Source organism: Nerophis ophidion, linkage group LG06 (genome assembly GCF_033978795.1).
Source record: "Nerophis ophidion isolate RoL-2023_Sa linkage group LG06, RoL_Noph_v1.0, whole genome shotgun sequence".
NCBI classification, from domain to species: domain Eukaryota; kingdom Metazoa; phylum Chordata; class Actinopteri; order Syngnathiformes; family Syngnathidae; genus Nerophis; species Nerophis ophidion.
In genome coordinates, this window is record NC_084616.1 from 32257169 (window position 1) to 32274668 (window position 17500).

At 39.2% G+C, this 17500-nt stretch overlaps 1 protein-coding gene across 1 annotated transcript in view; it reads right to left on the reverse strand.

Moving 5' to 3' along the window:
- smc1a (structural maintenance of chromosomes 1A) overlaps window positions 1-17500 on the reverse strand; it is a 24254-nt gene that overhangs the window by 312 nt on the left and 6442 nt on the right. Inside the window, exons 4-26 of the mRNA XM_061903405.1 lie at window positions 17275-17478; window positions 16794-17032; window positions 16457-16715; window positions 16173-16313; window positions 16018-16100; window positions 15504-15603; window positions 15311-15418; window positions 15022-15207; window positions 12713-12892; window positions 12452-12598; window positions 12232-12369; window positions 12039-12155; window positions 5757-5863; window positions 5552-5693; window positions 5324-5469; window positions 5064-5217; window positions 4874-4981; window positions 2990-3146; window positions 2747-2901; window positions 2518-2669; window positions 2377-2446; window positions 2192-2302; window positions 1-188 (exon numbers count right to left, since the gene is read on the reverse strand). The exon at window positions 1-188 is cut by the window's left edge and continues 312 nt beyond it. Coding sequence (XP_061759389.1) covers window positions 108-188; window positions 2192-2302; window positions 2377-2446; window positions 2518-2669; window positions 2747-2901; window positions 2990-3146; window positions 4874-4981; window positions 5064-5217; window positions 5324-5469; window positions 5552-5693; window positions 5757-5863; window positions 12039-12155; window positions 12232-12369; window positions 12452-12598; window positions 12713-12892; window positions 15022-15207; window positions 15311-15418; window positions 15504-15603; window positions 16018-16100; window positions 16173-16313; window positions 16457-16715; window positions 16794-17032; window positions 17275-17478 — 3285 coding nt within the window. The 3' untranslated portion in view covers window positions 1-107. The remainder of the gene's footprint in view (window positions 189-2191; window positions 2303-2376; window positions 2447-2517; window positions 2670-2746; window positions 2902-2989; window positions 3147-4873; window positions 4982-5063; window positions 5218-5323; window positions 5470-5551; window positions 5694-5756; window positions 5864-12038; window positions 12156-12231; window positions 12370-12451; window positions 12599-12712; window positions 12893-15021; window positions 15208-15310; window positions 15419-15503; window positions 15604-16017; window positions 16101-16172; window positions 16314-16456; window positions 16716-16793; window positions 17033-17274; window positions 17479-17500) is intronic.

Sequence of the window (17500 nt, forward strand, 5' to 3'; positions counted from 1 at the left end):
AAATGATCAGAAATATCATAGTGACCTAAAACATACAAAAACTGCAGCTACAAGAGAGAAATCCAGGAATGGAACGTTTGTGAGACGGGCTAGTGGTTGGAACGTTCTTATTCGTTGGGATTGGGGTTGGCGTCGGGATACTGGGAGAGGTCAAAGGTGAGCACCTTGCTGATGACACAGTCTCCTTGCTGTGGGCGAGAAAGGAGGAAGAGGGTAAGTCAGACTCAAAGTTGAACTTAAAAGGAATCTGATTAAAAAGGGGCATAATAATTCATCTATTGATGGAGAGACTTCAAATGCGGTCGTGTCTTAAGGAAACAAAAGGGCAGAATAAAGTGCACTTCTTCTGACACCCAGTAGAGGTGCTGTTGATTCAGAAGTGTTTATTTCCATGATATTCCATTACAATGGCACACATGAATGTGCTAAATGGGTTTGACTTTGTGGATTATTTTGAAGTCCTTCATAAGATTTCTGTTATTGGAGGTGGCAGTTATGAAACACAACTGTCACATACAGTCACTACCCCCAAAGACATAAACATTAGGGATCTATTCAGTCAAAGAAATGTGGAAAATTCTCCATCCATTATATAGTCAGGTTTTGTGTGTAGTTTTGGTACACAGTAAAGTTTATCACAGGTAATTGGTGCCTGACTGTGACAAATGACAAAAAAGTAGGAATTATTAACTCTAAATCAATTATTTTCATAGAGCATACAAACCGTAAACAATTTTTAATGTTATGAGAGCTCTTTAGCGATAAGATACCACCCAATAGTCATTTCTACCCATGAGAAGGCGGGACTGGGTGCTGCCTCAGGTTGGACCAATCAGTGGCCAAGATACTAAAAAGCATTCCTTTATTGGTTTGGTCCCATCTATGAATCAAGCAATGTAAATGGATCTAGTGCCTAGTACTACATTATTTTTAATCTTTATAGTCATTTGTATGCTTAACAATGCTTAATTTAGGCCAAAAATACATATACAATGCTTAAAGACTATTTAAAAATCATCAGTAGAGCCTTGACAATGAAGAAAATAACTCATATTATATTTGACATGTAAAAGAAAAGATGGCTCATGTGGACAATTTGTTTTGGGAAAAAAAAGTAAGATACTTGTTTTTGTGATAGAAACCCCTTTTTGATGACAAGTAGCTCACTGGAAGGGTGAAATGATTATAACGAAAAAATAATGTGTATTCGTACAACCATTTTTTTGTTTTGTTCTGTTTGTTATTTTCCCCTTTTTCTTTTTTTTTTAAACAAAATATTGTTTATTTCTTTCCGCACTATTTCAACTAAGATATCTTCATATTCTTATTAAGTTGTGTATATTGTTCCATTCATTTAAAAAAGCTTAATTTGGGCCACAAAAGACAAACTATGCTTAGAAACAATTTAAGAATCCATGATGGAGTCTTAACAAATTACTAAATTAATTGCAAGGGAAGACCTTTAAAAGAAAAGATGGCTAATATAGCTAGAGACATTTTTTTTTTTGTATTGCTGACGATAAGTAGCCTACTGGAGGGGGGGGGAATTAAATAATAATGTGAATTCACACAAGTATTTGTTTTTCTTTATTTTTGGGGGGGGGAGACAGAATACAATTGTATTTCTTTCTTTCTCTTAAATTTTGCACTATTTCAACTAAGATATATTTATATTTATATCAGGTTTATGTATGTCTTCCCTCTAAACATTCCAAAAGAAAATTTATATGAAATGATTAATTTAAGTCCAAAATGTACTTTAAAAAAGAATCTGCAATATAGACTTAATAAAAGGAGAATATGACTATTTTTACATTTGAGGAAAGACCTGTTAAAGAAAATATTTTGTCTCTATTTTTAAACATAATACAACTATTTATTTCTCTTACGTTTTGCACTATTTAACTACGATATCTCAACATTTTTTATGAAGTTGATGTATATTTGTTCCTTGTTAAAAAAAAGAAGAAGCTGAATTTAGGGTAAAAATACATAGATTATAATTGTTTATTTTTATTCGAATTTACGATAGAGAGAAGCCGCAAACTTTCAAGTGTAATTTCGAGAAGCACGACTGTAGCTCCAGGACAAACGAATTAACTTTTGATGATGATTCCTATCAAAATGTGCTATGATTTCATTTGTACATAAGTGAGTCCACATGACTTTGGATGAGGATACTAATACGCACCTCTGGATAAACGCCGATGAGCGAGTCTGCCTTTGTGTAGAACTCCTCCTTCAGGGAGATGACGATGGCTTGGAAGTTCTCCACTGACTGATCTTTGATGTAATTGGCCACCTTGGAAGGGAAGAAAAATGTCAACAATTGGACAGGTAGAAGTGGATGACAAAAACGGTCAAATGGCGACAGACCTTGCCAATGTTTGTGTTGTCAAGCGCAGCGTCAATCTCGTCGAGGACGAAGAAGGGAGCAGGTTTGTAGCTGAGATGGAGAGGAGTTTTAATAGCGACTCTTGTTTTAATACACATTATTGTTGAGTTGGTTTGCTTCACCTGTGAATAGCAAAGAGCAGAGCTAAGGCTGCCACAGTCTTCTCTCCTCCAGACAAGTTATCCATTGGTCGAAACCTCTTTCCTGGAGCCACGCAGTTATAGTTAATGCCGTCCAAGTAGGGCTCCTCTGGGTTTTCTGGGCCCAGGAAAGCCTTAGGAAGAAACACTCATTGGTGATTATGAGGACAAACTTCAAATTCCTTCAAGGTGAAGCACTTCCCAAACGTACCTGAGCACTGCTGTTGCGCGAGAGCGACTTGTAGATCTCGTCGATGTTGGTGGCCACAGACTCAAAGCAGGTATTGAAGCGATCGAAACGTTCCTTCTTGATCTGCTCGAAGGCTTGCTTGGCCTTCTTGGCCCTTTTTCGAGCAGCTTCAAACTCTGAGGGGCACAAACACACATAGATTTTTAAGATGAACATGTCCCCCGCTGCTCGTTAGAGCTCGGTTTCAGATTAGTCACAACTCACCGTCGCTGGTTTCTTGGAACTTGTCCCTGACGCTCTCCAGCTTCTCCATAGCCTTCATGTTGGGGGCGCTGATCCTCTGCAGGATGCTCTGCTGCTCATTCAGACGCTGCTGCAGCGAGTTGGTCTCCCCTTTGATCTCCTCCTCTGACAAAGCATCCTGCATGAAACAGGACAGACTCTTAAATCTTACACCTTTTCCTGGAGACAAAATCCAACCAGATGTGTACTTGAAATCAGGGCCACATGATCACAACATGCCTGGGCTTCTGTTAAAGATGTAAAGATTTCTCATTTAAATCTGTCAGTTATAAACGTTTTGATAGAAATCAATTTTGTTGTCAAAGTTCAGTTCATAATCTTTTTTTAATCCAATTACGAATGAGTAAGCCCCCTTGCAAAAATGCAAAATGATCATTCCTCCTGGCAACGGCAAACCCAGCATGGAATACTTTACTCACAAGGACTTCATCGAAGCTCACCTAAAAGGAGTACTGCGCTTTTTGGGGGGGAATTTTGCCTGTCATTTACAATCCTTATGCAATACAAGAACACATAAAATATAACTCGTAAATAGGGCTGGGCGATATGGCCTTTTTTTAATATCTCAATATTTTTGGGCCATATCGCAATACACGATATATATCTCGATATTTTGCCTTATCCTTGAATTAACACTTGATGCATAAAATCACACCAGTATGATGATTCTATGTGTCTACATTAAATCATTCTTCTTCATACTACATTAATATATGCTTATTTTAAAATTTCATGCAGACAAGGAAATCAGAACTAAGTCAATTGACCAAAACTGTATTTAACAGTTATTAATTAAGCAGTGGCACAAACGATCATGTCATTTCCAAAACATAAAGTGCAAGATTGTCAGAGACATATTAAGTGTCAAATAAAAAGGAGCTGCATAAAAGGAAATCAAATACCGGTAGTATTCGTCCTTCGCTATGTGGTAGGTTACTACGGACGTTATTAAATTCGGTTGTTGACTATTTTTTTTCATACAATGCTGATCTGGAAATGTTTGCCTCAGCATTTTGATGGTTTGGGCGTGTGGCACCGAAAGGAGATGTTGAGACGTGGAGTAATCACTCTTCATTCTCTAGCGGGTGACTTTTCAAATGATGCTACATATTAGTAGTAATATAAACCTTTTATAGCAACGCTTTTGCCACACACGACAAATTACGGTTGTCGGTTCGACATATTCCCACTTGCAGCCAAACCACCACCAGAAAATGGACCCCCCGGTGTTTTTTCTTGGGAATTACTTTTTCCTTCATTCGCACCTTCTTTCTCTTGTATTACCACTCGCACGGTGCTGGTAGCATCACAGCTAACGTCACCCAGGCTGCTACCTCTCTGCTCCGTGAGGGCGTATACGTATGTGACGTATGACGTGACACTATGTGACATATGTAAGAAGGTGCGCTTATCTGTGAGAAGGAGAGACACGAAAGAGTGGGAAGAGCCTGTAGTGTAATGCCCGCAGCTAAAAGCAGCTGCGTGAGAACGTATACTCGAATATCACGATATAGTAATTTTCTATATCGCACAGAGACAAACCCGCAATATATCGTCTATATCGATATATCGCCCAGCCCTAGTATGTTATATATTTCATCTATTACAATGGATAAGTGCAGAGTTACAAGAGTGCACGATAGTGTTTTTGTGGCCATGCGCTTAATAGCTGAAGCTACAGACACACAAAACGATGTGTTTCCAGTCGGAAAACACAGCGTAAATTTCAGCATCAAAGCTTGATTTTGGCCAACCCACATCTCACGCGCTACTTTAGAACTTTTTTCAATTGTTGGACACAAAGTACAAATGGGACATTCAGGAGGGTAAATTTAGGTGTCATACCTTGAGGTCTTCAGACAGGTTGCTGTAGTCAATCTCAATGAGTGCTTCTTTAGCCAGAACGCTGCTGGACGTCCTCTGGCTGCTGGATTCATCTGTCTGGGAGCTCCCCTGAAAAAAGGAACAAGTGGAATATGTTGAGTTTCCAGTTGATCCCAAAAGTAGGCAGCACATGTGATGGTGCCCAAAGTACCTCTCCCTGGCTGATGTCGTCCATTGTACCAGAGCGCAGAGGTAACCTGATGTCCTGCATTTTGCATGCTTGCAGCAGGTTGTGACGGTCGCTGCGCTTCTGCTCTAGTTTGGTCTCGATTGCCGTTACTTCCTTTTGGAGCTGTGTCAACTCCCTGGGAAGCGACAACAATGATGCTTTTAGCGCACACACACACACACACACACACACACACACACAGACACATGAGAAAATCCAATCTGACTATTGCAGCCACCTACTTGTTGGCTCCGCCCAGCTTTTTCCGGATCTCCTCCATGTCGTGGTTCTTGTCGTTGACTTCAGATTTCTTGGTGAGGTGCTGGTTCTTCAGGTCTTGTAGCTGAGCCATTGTTTCGTCGATAATCTTCATGTGTCTGTGCTCCTCCTAAGTAAAGGAAAAGAAGATCGGAAATGAGCACAGACTAAAATTAACTTGAGAACAAAGTGAAAACCGTTCTCATTCATACCTTCTTAAGGCGTTCGATTTCAGCTTCGTCCTTCTTGACAGTCTGCTCCCACATCATGACCTTTTCTTGGTCCTCTTTCAGCTGGTTCTTCTCATAGTCCACCTGGATTCCCAGGCGGGTCTTCTGGGTCTCAAATTCCAGACTAAGACAAAACACGATGTAAATGTACAGTTATGAAATTAACTAATAAAATGTATGAACTCACCGCTTCTTGGCGATCTCATTCTGCCTCTTGACTTTCTCTTCCTCAAACTCTCGGATGTTCCTCACGCCGATCTCCTTGCAGAACTCCACAAACACCTCATCTTCCACCTGAACAGAATTAGGAAATGGTTACAGCTAGGGCTGCAACAACTAATCGATTAAATCGATTAAAATAGATTATAAAAATAGTTGGCGATTAATTTAGTCATCGATTCGTTGGATGTATGCAATGTGCATGCGCTGAGGCTTTTTTTTTTCCTTTCTTTTTTTCTTTCCTAAACCTTTATTTATAAACTGCAACATTTACAAACAGCTGAAAAACAAAAATCAAAATAAGTACAAAAACAGTACAAAACAGCGCCAGGGCGGCGCTGAAGCTACGTCTCATGAGGTGGCAGGAAGCCAGCCGATAGTGTCATGTGCAGTTTACGTGGCCACGCAGTTTCATTTGCTTGGAAATATTGGGAAAATGGCGGAAAACAGTACCGATAGTTCGGCGCAGAATCATATGGAGGTTAATGCTGCAATGGAGAAAAGTGTACAACATAAGTCGTCAAAAGTGTGGGAATACTTCACTTTAAACACTGCAAAGAAGACCGTTTCCTGCGTGGCACAGAAGTACTAAATCGCTTTGAAAGCACCTGAAGAGGAAGCATGTAGGAGCCATGGATGAAGAGAAGAACTCACGGTAGTAACTTTTTCAGTCCATAGTCCGAGTACATTGATCCTTTGTGTCCGTCTTTGTGTCTTTTTAATATTTTGTTAACAAGGAGATTTTTTTCAGAAAGAGCAGCAACTGTTGTGTATTAACTTTCAGATTGTTAGGAACTTTTTGGATAGTTGGACGTCTTCATTTTCTCTGTTGTTTTGAGTCCAACAGGCATTCATAAGTTCAACTTTTTTGTGAGTAACATTAACGTTATGTCTTTCTTGCAACGTGGGGCTGATAATGTGTCTCTGGCACATTTGACTCTGTTTTGAGAGAGAGAAAACGCATGGACGGACAGAAATATCTCAGGTTGGTTTCATAATGGATCAATGTAGCCGGACCCGATAAAGCTATTTAAATATATTTGGATTTGAGAGACGCTTTAGTTCAACTAAACATTATGAAGGTGCTGGAATATTTCATGCTATGATTCACAGGCCGCCTAAAATTAATCCTTTATTATTCACAACAGAAACGTGTACAATATCTGATCCAGTTCTGATCTGATGAGTTACATTTCTGTGTTATTATTAGTGTATGCTGCATCCCCAATGTCCATTTATTTCATTTAGCTTTTTTTTAATGTGGTGGTGTATTTAGATAGATAGATAGTACTTTTATTGATTCCCTCAGGGAATTTCCTCAGGAACATTTAAATTCCAGCAGCAGTGTACAGAATTGAGATCGAATTTGAAAAGTAAATAATGAGGGTTTAAATGGAAAAAGAACATATTACAATAAGAATAAAAATAAAAAAGCAACATAAGAATAAAAATATAACAGTAAAAATAACAACATAAGAAGAAAAACTAGGCAGCGTTTACCATGATATGACAAAATGTGCCTTTTACATCAGAAATTATTAAATAGATCAACTAAATATGTATTGAGTTACATGTAAATGTTGCTACTATGTATGTTCATTATATGGTTTCTCTCATTTCAGAAAGAAACAAGCCAGCATTAGCGACTTCGTACCAAAGGTGTACACACCACAGCAAGCGGCTGCATTGACTGATAGTGTCCTAAATATGTTGGTAACTGACATGAGGCGACTATCAATGGTGGAGGATGACGGTTTCAGAAAAAAATGATTTACGTCCTCAACCCTGGTTACACTCTTCCCTCGATGACCCATTTAACGAAACTGATGGAGAGGAAGTATAAGCAGACATTTCAAGCTGTGAAAACTGACATTAAAGCCACCCAGAGCAAAACTGCTCTGACCACTGATGTGTGGACAAGTATAGCCACCTTGGCATCGAAAGGAACATGAAGTCAATCTGCCTTACGACCACGCCACTAGAGGAAAGACATTCAGCATCCAACATTGCAGAATGGTTGTAATAGGTAATAGCCAGGTTTGAAATTCTCCTAAGCAAAATTATTGCTATTGTGCATGACAATGGTGCACTTAATAAAAAAATACATTTTTCCAACACTTGCCTTGTTTTTTTGGCAAGTCGAAAGGACATGGTGCCAGTATGCGTTTTTTTTTTTTTTAAATAAAGTATTGGAAAGGATAGAAATGTAGTTTGTCTCTTTTATCCGATTATAAACCAATTAATCGAAGTAACAATCGACAAATTAATCGATTATCAAATTAATCGTTAGTTGCAGCCCTAGTTAGGCCTTTGGCACATACTTATTGGCACATATGTCATCTAATGATTCCAACTTACCACCAGAGCTCCATCGAGAATTATTTTAATCGTTGACTGATCAAACAATTATTTTTACATGTTTGGGTCCACAACCTGATTCAAAAGCTACTATAGTAAATTATGACAAAAGAAACAAATTACGTATGACTTGTGGTTTTAATGTACAGCATAAAGTTTATTACATTGATACTTAAAGTGTGAGATGTCATGTAAACATAAAGGATACAATTGAATTTCAATCATCCCACAATGGGTACATTTCAAGGTTGCAGAGCAGATTCACATACACAAAAGTAAGTAATAGTAGAAAAAGAAAAATAACACTAATATTACACACATATTGTACCCTTATTGTATTAAAACTGTGGTTATCTCATACTGTCAGCTAAGATTATTAAGATGCATATTTCTCTATTTTGTTTCCTTTTAAACCCCTATTATTTACTTTTTACTTAATTTTTTATTTTTATATTGATCTCAACTCTGTACACTGCAGCTGGAATTTTAATTTTCCTGAAGGAACTCTCCTGAAGGAATCAATAAAGTACTATCTATCTATCTATCATTATAGGACATGCATAAAGGTGGGAATAGAAGAGTGGTTCTTGTTCAGAACCGGTCCGGAGTGTATCAATTACTTGGAATCTTCTTACGCGTGGGGATGACGTCATTGCGCAACGGGCGTAGTGACGTCAGCAACATGGCGTGTTCCCGGGCGAAAAAGGCACACAGAAGTTTGCCGACATTTTACTAAAAAAGGCCGAAACACTGTGAGTTTTAATATTTCCAAGGTTATTTCATCAAGAGGAGGAGATACGAGCAATATGCTGAAACATTTGAACATAGATGCAATAAATGTCGCGTTTTTGAACCGCGCCGATCTCATCCCAGGCAGCAGCGGTCATCTGACGTAAATACAACAGGTACAAATACCGACTATATTGTTAACGCTATTACCTGTTAAATTGAAAACATTTCCCCCCCATTTAGATGAGCATGAGGAGACATATTCTGACCGGTTTGAAGCGGGCAGTAAAGGGTTCAGAGTACCATTCAGCCAGGAACGACGAATGTCAACGAGCAGTGACTAAGTTTATGGTCAAAAAATTGCAACAGTTTTCCACATAGATAATCCTTTTTTTGGTTATATATAGTCAGAGAAAAGTTGCATGTTTTCCTCCAATATTATCACTCATATTATACAGGTGAAACTCATAAAATGAGAGTATCGCGTGAAATTAAATTTATGTCAGCAATTCAACTTCAAAAGTGAAACTAATAAGTTGTATAAACTTATTACATGCAAAATGAGATGTATCAAGCCTTTATTTATTATGATTTGATAAACATGGCTCACAGTTTTTAGCCAGTAGAGATTTTAAATTTTTCATAAAATTGCAAGCCATAATCATCACAATGATATCAAAATAAGGCTTGAAATATCTTCTGTTGCATGCTATGAGCATATGTCATTATATTAGTTCCACCTTGTAAATCTAAATCAAGGTTGCAAGGTCTATCATATACAGTACGTTACATTATTGTGTAATTTCCTCATGTTTTATTTTGTAAAATTCTACACAATTTTTTATTGATTTATTTTCAAAATAGTTTTTGTACGCAGTGTGCCTTTTAAGACATCACTGGTAGCTTTGTATAGTCATTTTAACTCTAAACTACACAAAATAGATACTAATCCACCTTTTTGTTATCTTTTTATACAAATAAGAATTGATAAGAGAATCGATGAGAGAACCGATAAAGAACCGAATTGTTAAGCAGAACTGAAAGTGGAATCGGAACTGGAACAATCTTATCAATTGCCATCCCTATGCTGTAAGTATATATGTAATGCAATAACAGGCACATTCATAAAAACATAGTTTCAGAGACGCATTACAACATTTGCCTGTCCCTTCGACACCACCACCACTAATCATGGTGAACTTCATGAAAGATCAACAACTACTTGGGGACAAAAGATGATCAGCATCCTTATATTTGGTCATAGGACGGTGGATGCTTTTAAAAAAGGACTTAAGACTCACCTTTTTAGAAATGCTTGCAGCTAATTTCAATCTATAAATGTTACATCTTTTGTCAATTTTTTTTTGTTATATTTGTTTTATGTATTTTAATATGTAGCACTTTGAAATTTGATGTCAAATGAAAAGTGCATAATAAATAAAAGTAATTATTGTTATTAATATTATTATAATGATTTAGTAGACTATTATAAGGAGAATGAGATAGAAGTTTTAGAAACTGTGTGCTAAACAGATCCAGCAAGTAGTAGAGATTGCTACGTTTTACACAAGAAAACTACGAACATACTAAAACCATTACTTACTTTACAATGTCTACTCTTATTATGATGGTGACGGATTGGATGTTCATATCTTCCCATTCAGAAGAAGAATTAATCATAATCCTAAGGAAAGGTTTGAAAAAACAAGGTGCTGGAGGTCAAAGTTGACCAACTTCTTGGTTTATGGTGACAACCTTCTACTATTCAAGTGAGAGACCCATCCATCCATCCATTTTTCTACCGCTTATTCCCTTTTGGGGTCGCTGGCGCCTATCTCAGCTACAATCGGGCGGAAGGCGGGATATACCCTGGACAAGTCGCCACCTCATCGCAGGGCCAACACAGATAGACAGACAACATTCACACTCACATTCACACACTAGGGCCAATTTAGTGTTGCCAATCAACCTATCCCCAGGTGCATGTCTTTGGAAGTGGGAGGAAGCCGGAGTACCCGGAGGGAACCCACGCATTCACGGGGAGGACATGCAAACTCCACACAGAAAGATCCCGAGCCTGGATTTGAACCCAGGACTGCAGGACCTTCGTATTGTGAGCCAGACGCATTAACCCCTCTTCCACCGTGAAGCCCAAGTGAGAGACATCATTCATAATTTAAAATTACCTTTTACAAACTCAAGAGGCGATACAGCAGCTCACCGGCTCGGTATGCCAATATTGCTCTCTCTGATCACGGTGCCGCTAAAACAGTTTGTCTGGATTAGCGCTTATAATACCAATATCGCTAATACTCAGGCATAATAATAATCAGGTCAGGATATGTAAATGAGTATTGTTAGTGATTTTTGATTTTTTTTAGAGGGGTTTATTGGCAGAATAGAGTACTCCCATTAACTGCAATGTGAGCCACCTCTTACTCGGCGCATTTTAAGAATTAGAATGCATTAAAAAAAAAAAGAAAAACGTGTTCTTGTCTTACCTAGAGGTTGTGAATGATAGGCAAAATTCCCCAAAACAGCAGTTCCCTTTTTAGGTGCTTATACTTAGCAAAAAGTGTCAACTCGATTGCACAGAGGAACATTTTTTCTTGTGAATATAAATTTTTGCAATTAAACCTATAAGTAACAAACGTGAAATGCTCGTTAAACATTACATAAGTACGTCATTGCATATCCCCTTTTGGGACAAGAGCTGCTAGTATTAGTTGTAAAAACAACTACATGTTGTATTAATACTACAAAAATAATATTAACCATGCATTTTAAGTGGTGGTGGTCATGAAGAAGACACAGCAACAGGGTGTTTGCGTTTAAGGTAATGTACCTCAAGCAGCCATGAAACATGAGTTTGGCTTTTCAAATTCTACATGTTACTGACTATGTTAGCTTATGTTTAAATGTTTGTTGCCACACTGTTTGGGTTTAAATCTTATCTCCAGTATCTCCACTTGTGCCTCCTGACGAGCCTTAAAGTGCGGCTGGAGCTGAGCGGTACAAGATATTAAATGGCTCCGTCAGACAAGTAACTTTGTGGTGGTGCATCAATTACAATGTAATTAAGAGAAAGCGTAGACAGAAACAAACAAATGTAATTGTGGACATACATTCGATAATGACGACTAATCATTGCAGCCCCACTTACCACATTCATGCGGTCTCTCAGGTCTGTGATTTCCTTCTCACGTGACTGGATGATCCTCTTGATGTCGTTGATGCGAGGACCAAAGTTTGCCAGCTCGCTCTCCAGTTTAGATTTCTCCTGCAGGGCATTAAATGTGTTTTTGAGACAAGGCTGCTAAAGAGGATGCAAAAAGTTAACCTAAAACATGCTGCACCTGCATGTTGAGCGAGAGGTGCCGGGTTTTGGTCTGCTCCAGGTCACTCTGAGAGTACTTAAGTCTCATCTGGAGTCCATGGGCCTGCGACTGGACCTGACGCAGTTCAGCCTCCTTCCTCTTTGCCTTCATTTGCTCCTAGAAAGATAAACATTGGTTATTAGAAATGCATGGTTCGTAGCGAGTGATGATTGTTTTCAGGAGAGATCTTCCAAATTACTTTAAGCTCTTCGGTGAGTTTCTCTTTCTTTTCCTTTAGTTTGTCTACAGCTTTCTCATCCCAGCGCCTGGCCTTGGCCTTCAGGTCGCTGGCTCCTCCAGAAATGACTCCAGACTTTTGGAATAGTGTTCCATCTAATGCAACAGTCTAGATGTGAACAGAGAAAGAGGTTCACAAGTAAATCCCAGGAGCACACTATATACAATTTGTGACAAGTAGGTGTACCTAAATGTACAATAATATTATTATCGTAGACAGTACCTTGTGCCTATAAGGGCCTCCAAAGGCAATCCTCCTTGCGTCCTCCACATTGTCACACACCAGAGCATTGCCGCATGCATACTGCAGAGCTTTCTTAATGTGAGGAGGTTCGTAGCGGATCACATCGATAACCAGCTTGGCACCTCGCAACTCTCGAAGCTTTTCATCTGTTGGCTTTACCTGTGATGAAACGAGACAAGTAAGCCCCGTGTTCAAAAGACAGTTATGAATAGGACTGCAGCTATAATTTATTTCAGGAATCAAGTAATCTATCAAATAGTTTGTTCAATTAATCCAGGAAGTGAATAAATCATACTTTAAAGCCCCATTTTAGGTAAATAGCTCAAATCAACCGTTTCAAACTCATTTTAATTGTGGGTCACATCGCAGCCACGGAAGCCCTGAGAAGGCCGTTTCACGATAGTTTTCAGTCCCACCAAGATTTCTTAATGTTGCAATTCCAGCAGTGCACACAAATTCAACAAATTGTCGCAAATTACGTGCCGCCTCCCAACTTGCCCAATCGCTGCAATTTCCAAACAGATTTTGACCAATAGTTGACATTTTCACCAGTTGTATTTGTCCCAGCACCACTCAAATGCAACACAACTGTGTAACCAAAACAGATGTCTCAATTCATTACTGATGGCGGTTTTGCTGCATATTTTTGAATATGCTGCAGCGAAATCGAGCGTTTTAGGCCACAACAATCACAAATAAAGCCTGTAAAATCCTGAAAGGGACAACTTTTACACAATTACCCCCTTTCATTTGATTACCATAGTTAACCACTTGTTTGGAATCAGATGTCAAAATGACATGGAGATATTTTAGTTTGTATAATCATTTCATCTGAAAAAGGTTTCAATGACAAAAAAGCTTGGAATAGCTTGTTGTTTCAAATATAATGTTGTTGTTTTTTTAATATACAACAAAATCTAAATCAAAGCTTTTTTCTAACCAAATGAATCCATTAATCGATGCAGCTTCAGTTATAGACAAATTACATTTATCTGCAAAGGGGAGAACAAAATAAAACTGCCAGCTTCCAAAAAACAAATATAGTGTATAACATATACCGTATTTTTCGGATTATAAATTGCTCCGGAGTATACTGCCAAAAATGCATGATAATGAAGGAAAAAAACATATATACATAAGTCGCATTTTGGGGGAAATTTATTTGATGAAATCCAACACCAAGAATAGACATTTGAAAGGCAATTTAAAATAAATAAAGAATAGTGAACAACAGGCTAAATAAGTGTACTTTATATGACGCTTAAATAACCAACGGGAAAACTGCCTGGAATATTAACATTACATATTATAGTAAAAGTCATTCAAATAACTATAACGTATAGAACAAGCTATAGTTTACCAAACAATCTGTCACTACTAATTGATAAATCCAATGAAATCTTCTTCCTCGATGTCGCTTCTAAACAACTCTGTCAACTCCAAAGGTATGCGCCGCTTCCTCTTGTCGTTTTCTGCTGCATATTTCACGACGTCCAACTTGTAATCTGCAGTACATGATTTCCTTTTCAGTGCCATTTTTGTTCAGCACTTCTCAGTTTTTATAAGTTACCGCCAACGTTGAAATAATCCATTTTAATAGCTACGGCAGTAGCATATAGCAGTTAGAATCCCATGACCCACAAAGCACTTCTGCCATGACCCTCCCCCACGGAATTCTTATTGGTTGACGTGTGTGTGACGATTGCTGACATTTTCTTTGTCTCTTCCGCAAAAAGATAAATAATATTATTTGATATTTTACGGTAACGTGTTAATAATTTCACACATAAGTCGCTCTGGGGTATGTCACACCCTCGGCCAAATTATGAAAAAAATTGCGACTTATAGTCTGAAAAATACAGTAAATATTTTATAGATATTTTTCTTAAATATATAATCTGACTCTAAATGACAAACGACAGATTGTAAGCAAACAGCAAAGCATGTTGTGCTTCGGCACAAATGAAATCAGCACTTTGAGTGAGGGTCAGTGGGTGAAAGGGGAAGGATTGTTGAATGCAGTATTTTCATATGTTTTAGTATTGTTTGGATTGGAGCAACCAAATTAAGTTTCTTCACCTTATTTGGATTTTTTTCCCTTTTTGATGTGGTCGGCAGCCTGAATTCTTAACTTCTTTGTTTTTTTCTATTCTTCATAGGTCCCAGAATGGGACTGTTACTGCACTACTGAACATAAGGATATAATACCCAGTAACACTAAAATGAAACACACATGTACAAACTCTAAAAATACTGATGACATGCAAATCATTAGTGTGCTTATTTACCTCCAGATAGTCAAGAGGTAGAAAGGTCTCAGGCTCTCCTCTTTGCTCCTTGATGTACTGAATGCAGTCCCTGCCTGTCTTCTCCGAGTCAACAATGATGGCGTCCATGTTCTTGCCCAGGACTTTGGTCACAGCGATCTGATATTTCTTCTGAGTGGGCTGGCACAGGTCAATCAGACGGCCATACTGCCAAAGAAAAAGAATATCTTCAACATTAGTTGTCTGATATCTGACCAAATGCATTCACAAAAGAAGAGGATGGGAGAAAATAATGTCACGTCAGCCTCACCACAGAGCCTGGGTAGAGTCGTTTGATGCTCTCCATGATCTCAGCTTTCCGTTGCTGTCGACTGTTCTCCTGCCTGTCAATCCTGGCGTCCCCCAGCTGCTCCATGACCTTAAAGAAAAACACAATATTGGGTGAGACGCGTAATCGCCTTTTTTTTTTTTTACTTTCTAAGATGTTTGTGTATTCTATGTACCTGGTTCAGCTCCGTGTTGATCTCATCTATCCTCCTTTTGGCCATTTCCACCTCCTCAGTCAGCTCCTCCTCCATACGCTTCTGCTCATCCAGAGACTGCCTGAGGAGTCAGAAGAAAACATTGTGTAAATAAAGCAGCAAAGGAGATAAAAGTTAAAGTACCAATGATTGTCACACACACACTAAGTGTGGTGAAATTTATCCTCTGCATTTGACCCATCCCCTTGATCACTCCTGGGAAGTGAGGGAGCAGTGGGCAGCAGCGGGCAGCAGCGGTGCTGCGCCCGGGAATCATTTATGGTGATTTAACCCCCGATTCCAACCCTTGATGCTGAGTGCCAAGCAGGGAAGCAATGGGTCCTATTTTTTTAAAGTCTTTGGTATGACTCGGCCGGGGTTAGAACTCCCAACCTACCGATGTCAGGGCGGACACTCTAACCACTAGGCCACTGAGTTGAAAACACTTAACTTAAAACTAAAATGCATGATTACATTACAGTGTAGTAAAGCAGACCTGCTGGTGGTGATGTAATCTTCCAACTTCTCAATGCGCTTCTGGTTCTCCTCAATTTCACGAATCTTCTGTTTGATTTTGGCCTGCAGAAGGAAAAAAACGTATGTTACATGCATTTTTTTTATTGTGTATTCTGCCACCTGTTTGCTTTTTACCTCTGTTTCTACTTTCTTCCTTTCCTCCAAGTCAAGGCGGTCTTGATCAGCTTTCTGGTCCCGGTTGAACTTCTCCAGCTCCTGTGCCAGTGTGGCTGCACGCTTACTGGCCTCCTCCTTCAGACGGTGGTACTGCTTCACCTACAAAGGAGACCCACAAGTCGTTATTTCAGGTCTCATTGAAGAAATAATACTAATTGTACATTTCCTCATTTTAAACTGTGACACGTCACTGTGATCACTTTTTAAATGTTGCTGCAATATTATTATTAAAAAGCAGTTACCTGATTCTCCTCCAGGGTGAGGTCCTGGCCTTGGCTCTGTGCCTCCTCCTCCATGCGCTCCTCAAAGTCCTGCTTGGCGAGCTCCACTGCCTTCATCTCCTTGTCCAGCTCATCCATGTCCCCTTTGCGCTTCTTGTACATCTTCTGCGCGTTCTGCAATGACTTACGAGCTGCCTCCAGCTTCTTGATCTTGTGTGAGGTGTTCTCTTTGGCCTTGATGTACTGCGGTCTCTTTTGGTTAAGCTCAGAGTCTTTTTCTCTAAAGGCAAAGTTTAAATATTTGCATTAGATGTAGTAAATTAATTAAAATTTGCATTGAGACAGTAATAAAACCTACTTTATTTCTTTTTCAATTGTCTGCTGCTCCCTCATCAGCCTGCCTAGCTCCTTTTTCTTGTCTTTCAACTCCTCCTCCACATGGTCCATCTTTCTGCGGTCTTTGTCAATCTCCTTGTTGCGCTGGCCAAGCTCTTTGTTCAGCTTCTCAATCTCTGTCTCGTTGTGGTAGAGCTTGAAGAGCTGCAACTGAACGCTGGCCCTCGCTACTTCATCTTTCAGTCGCTGGTAGCGCTCAGCCTGGACAAAAGAAGGCAAATGGTAAATAGTGGCACTGTATATTCGATGTGCTTCAATGACAACCAAGATAGACTGGGTTGCATTTATGGGCCAAAAATAGCTATAAAATATGAAAAATAATGGTATAAGTATCATCAAAATTTAACGATAAACCCTTTCTTTTGCGAGGATGCTACCATTTTAGGACCAACAGTCTGAATCGGAAAACAAGAGTACACAGGACATATACTCGATAGACGCACCTCCTCTTTCTCCTGCTTGGCCTCTTTGCGCTCGGCTGCAATGTTCTTCTTGCGATGGTAGTTGAACTGCGTGTCCTCCTCAGCTTTTACCATCTCCTTCTTCCTCCGGTCGTACTCCTGCGCCAGCTCCCCAGAGCGCGAGATCTCCTCAAACAGAGCTGTACGCTCCTTTGGGTTCTTCATGGCGATAGACTCCACGGCTCCCTGAAGGAAGAATGAAATGAAC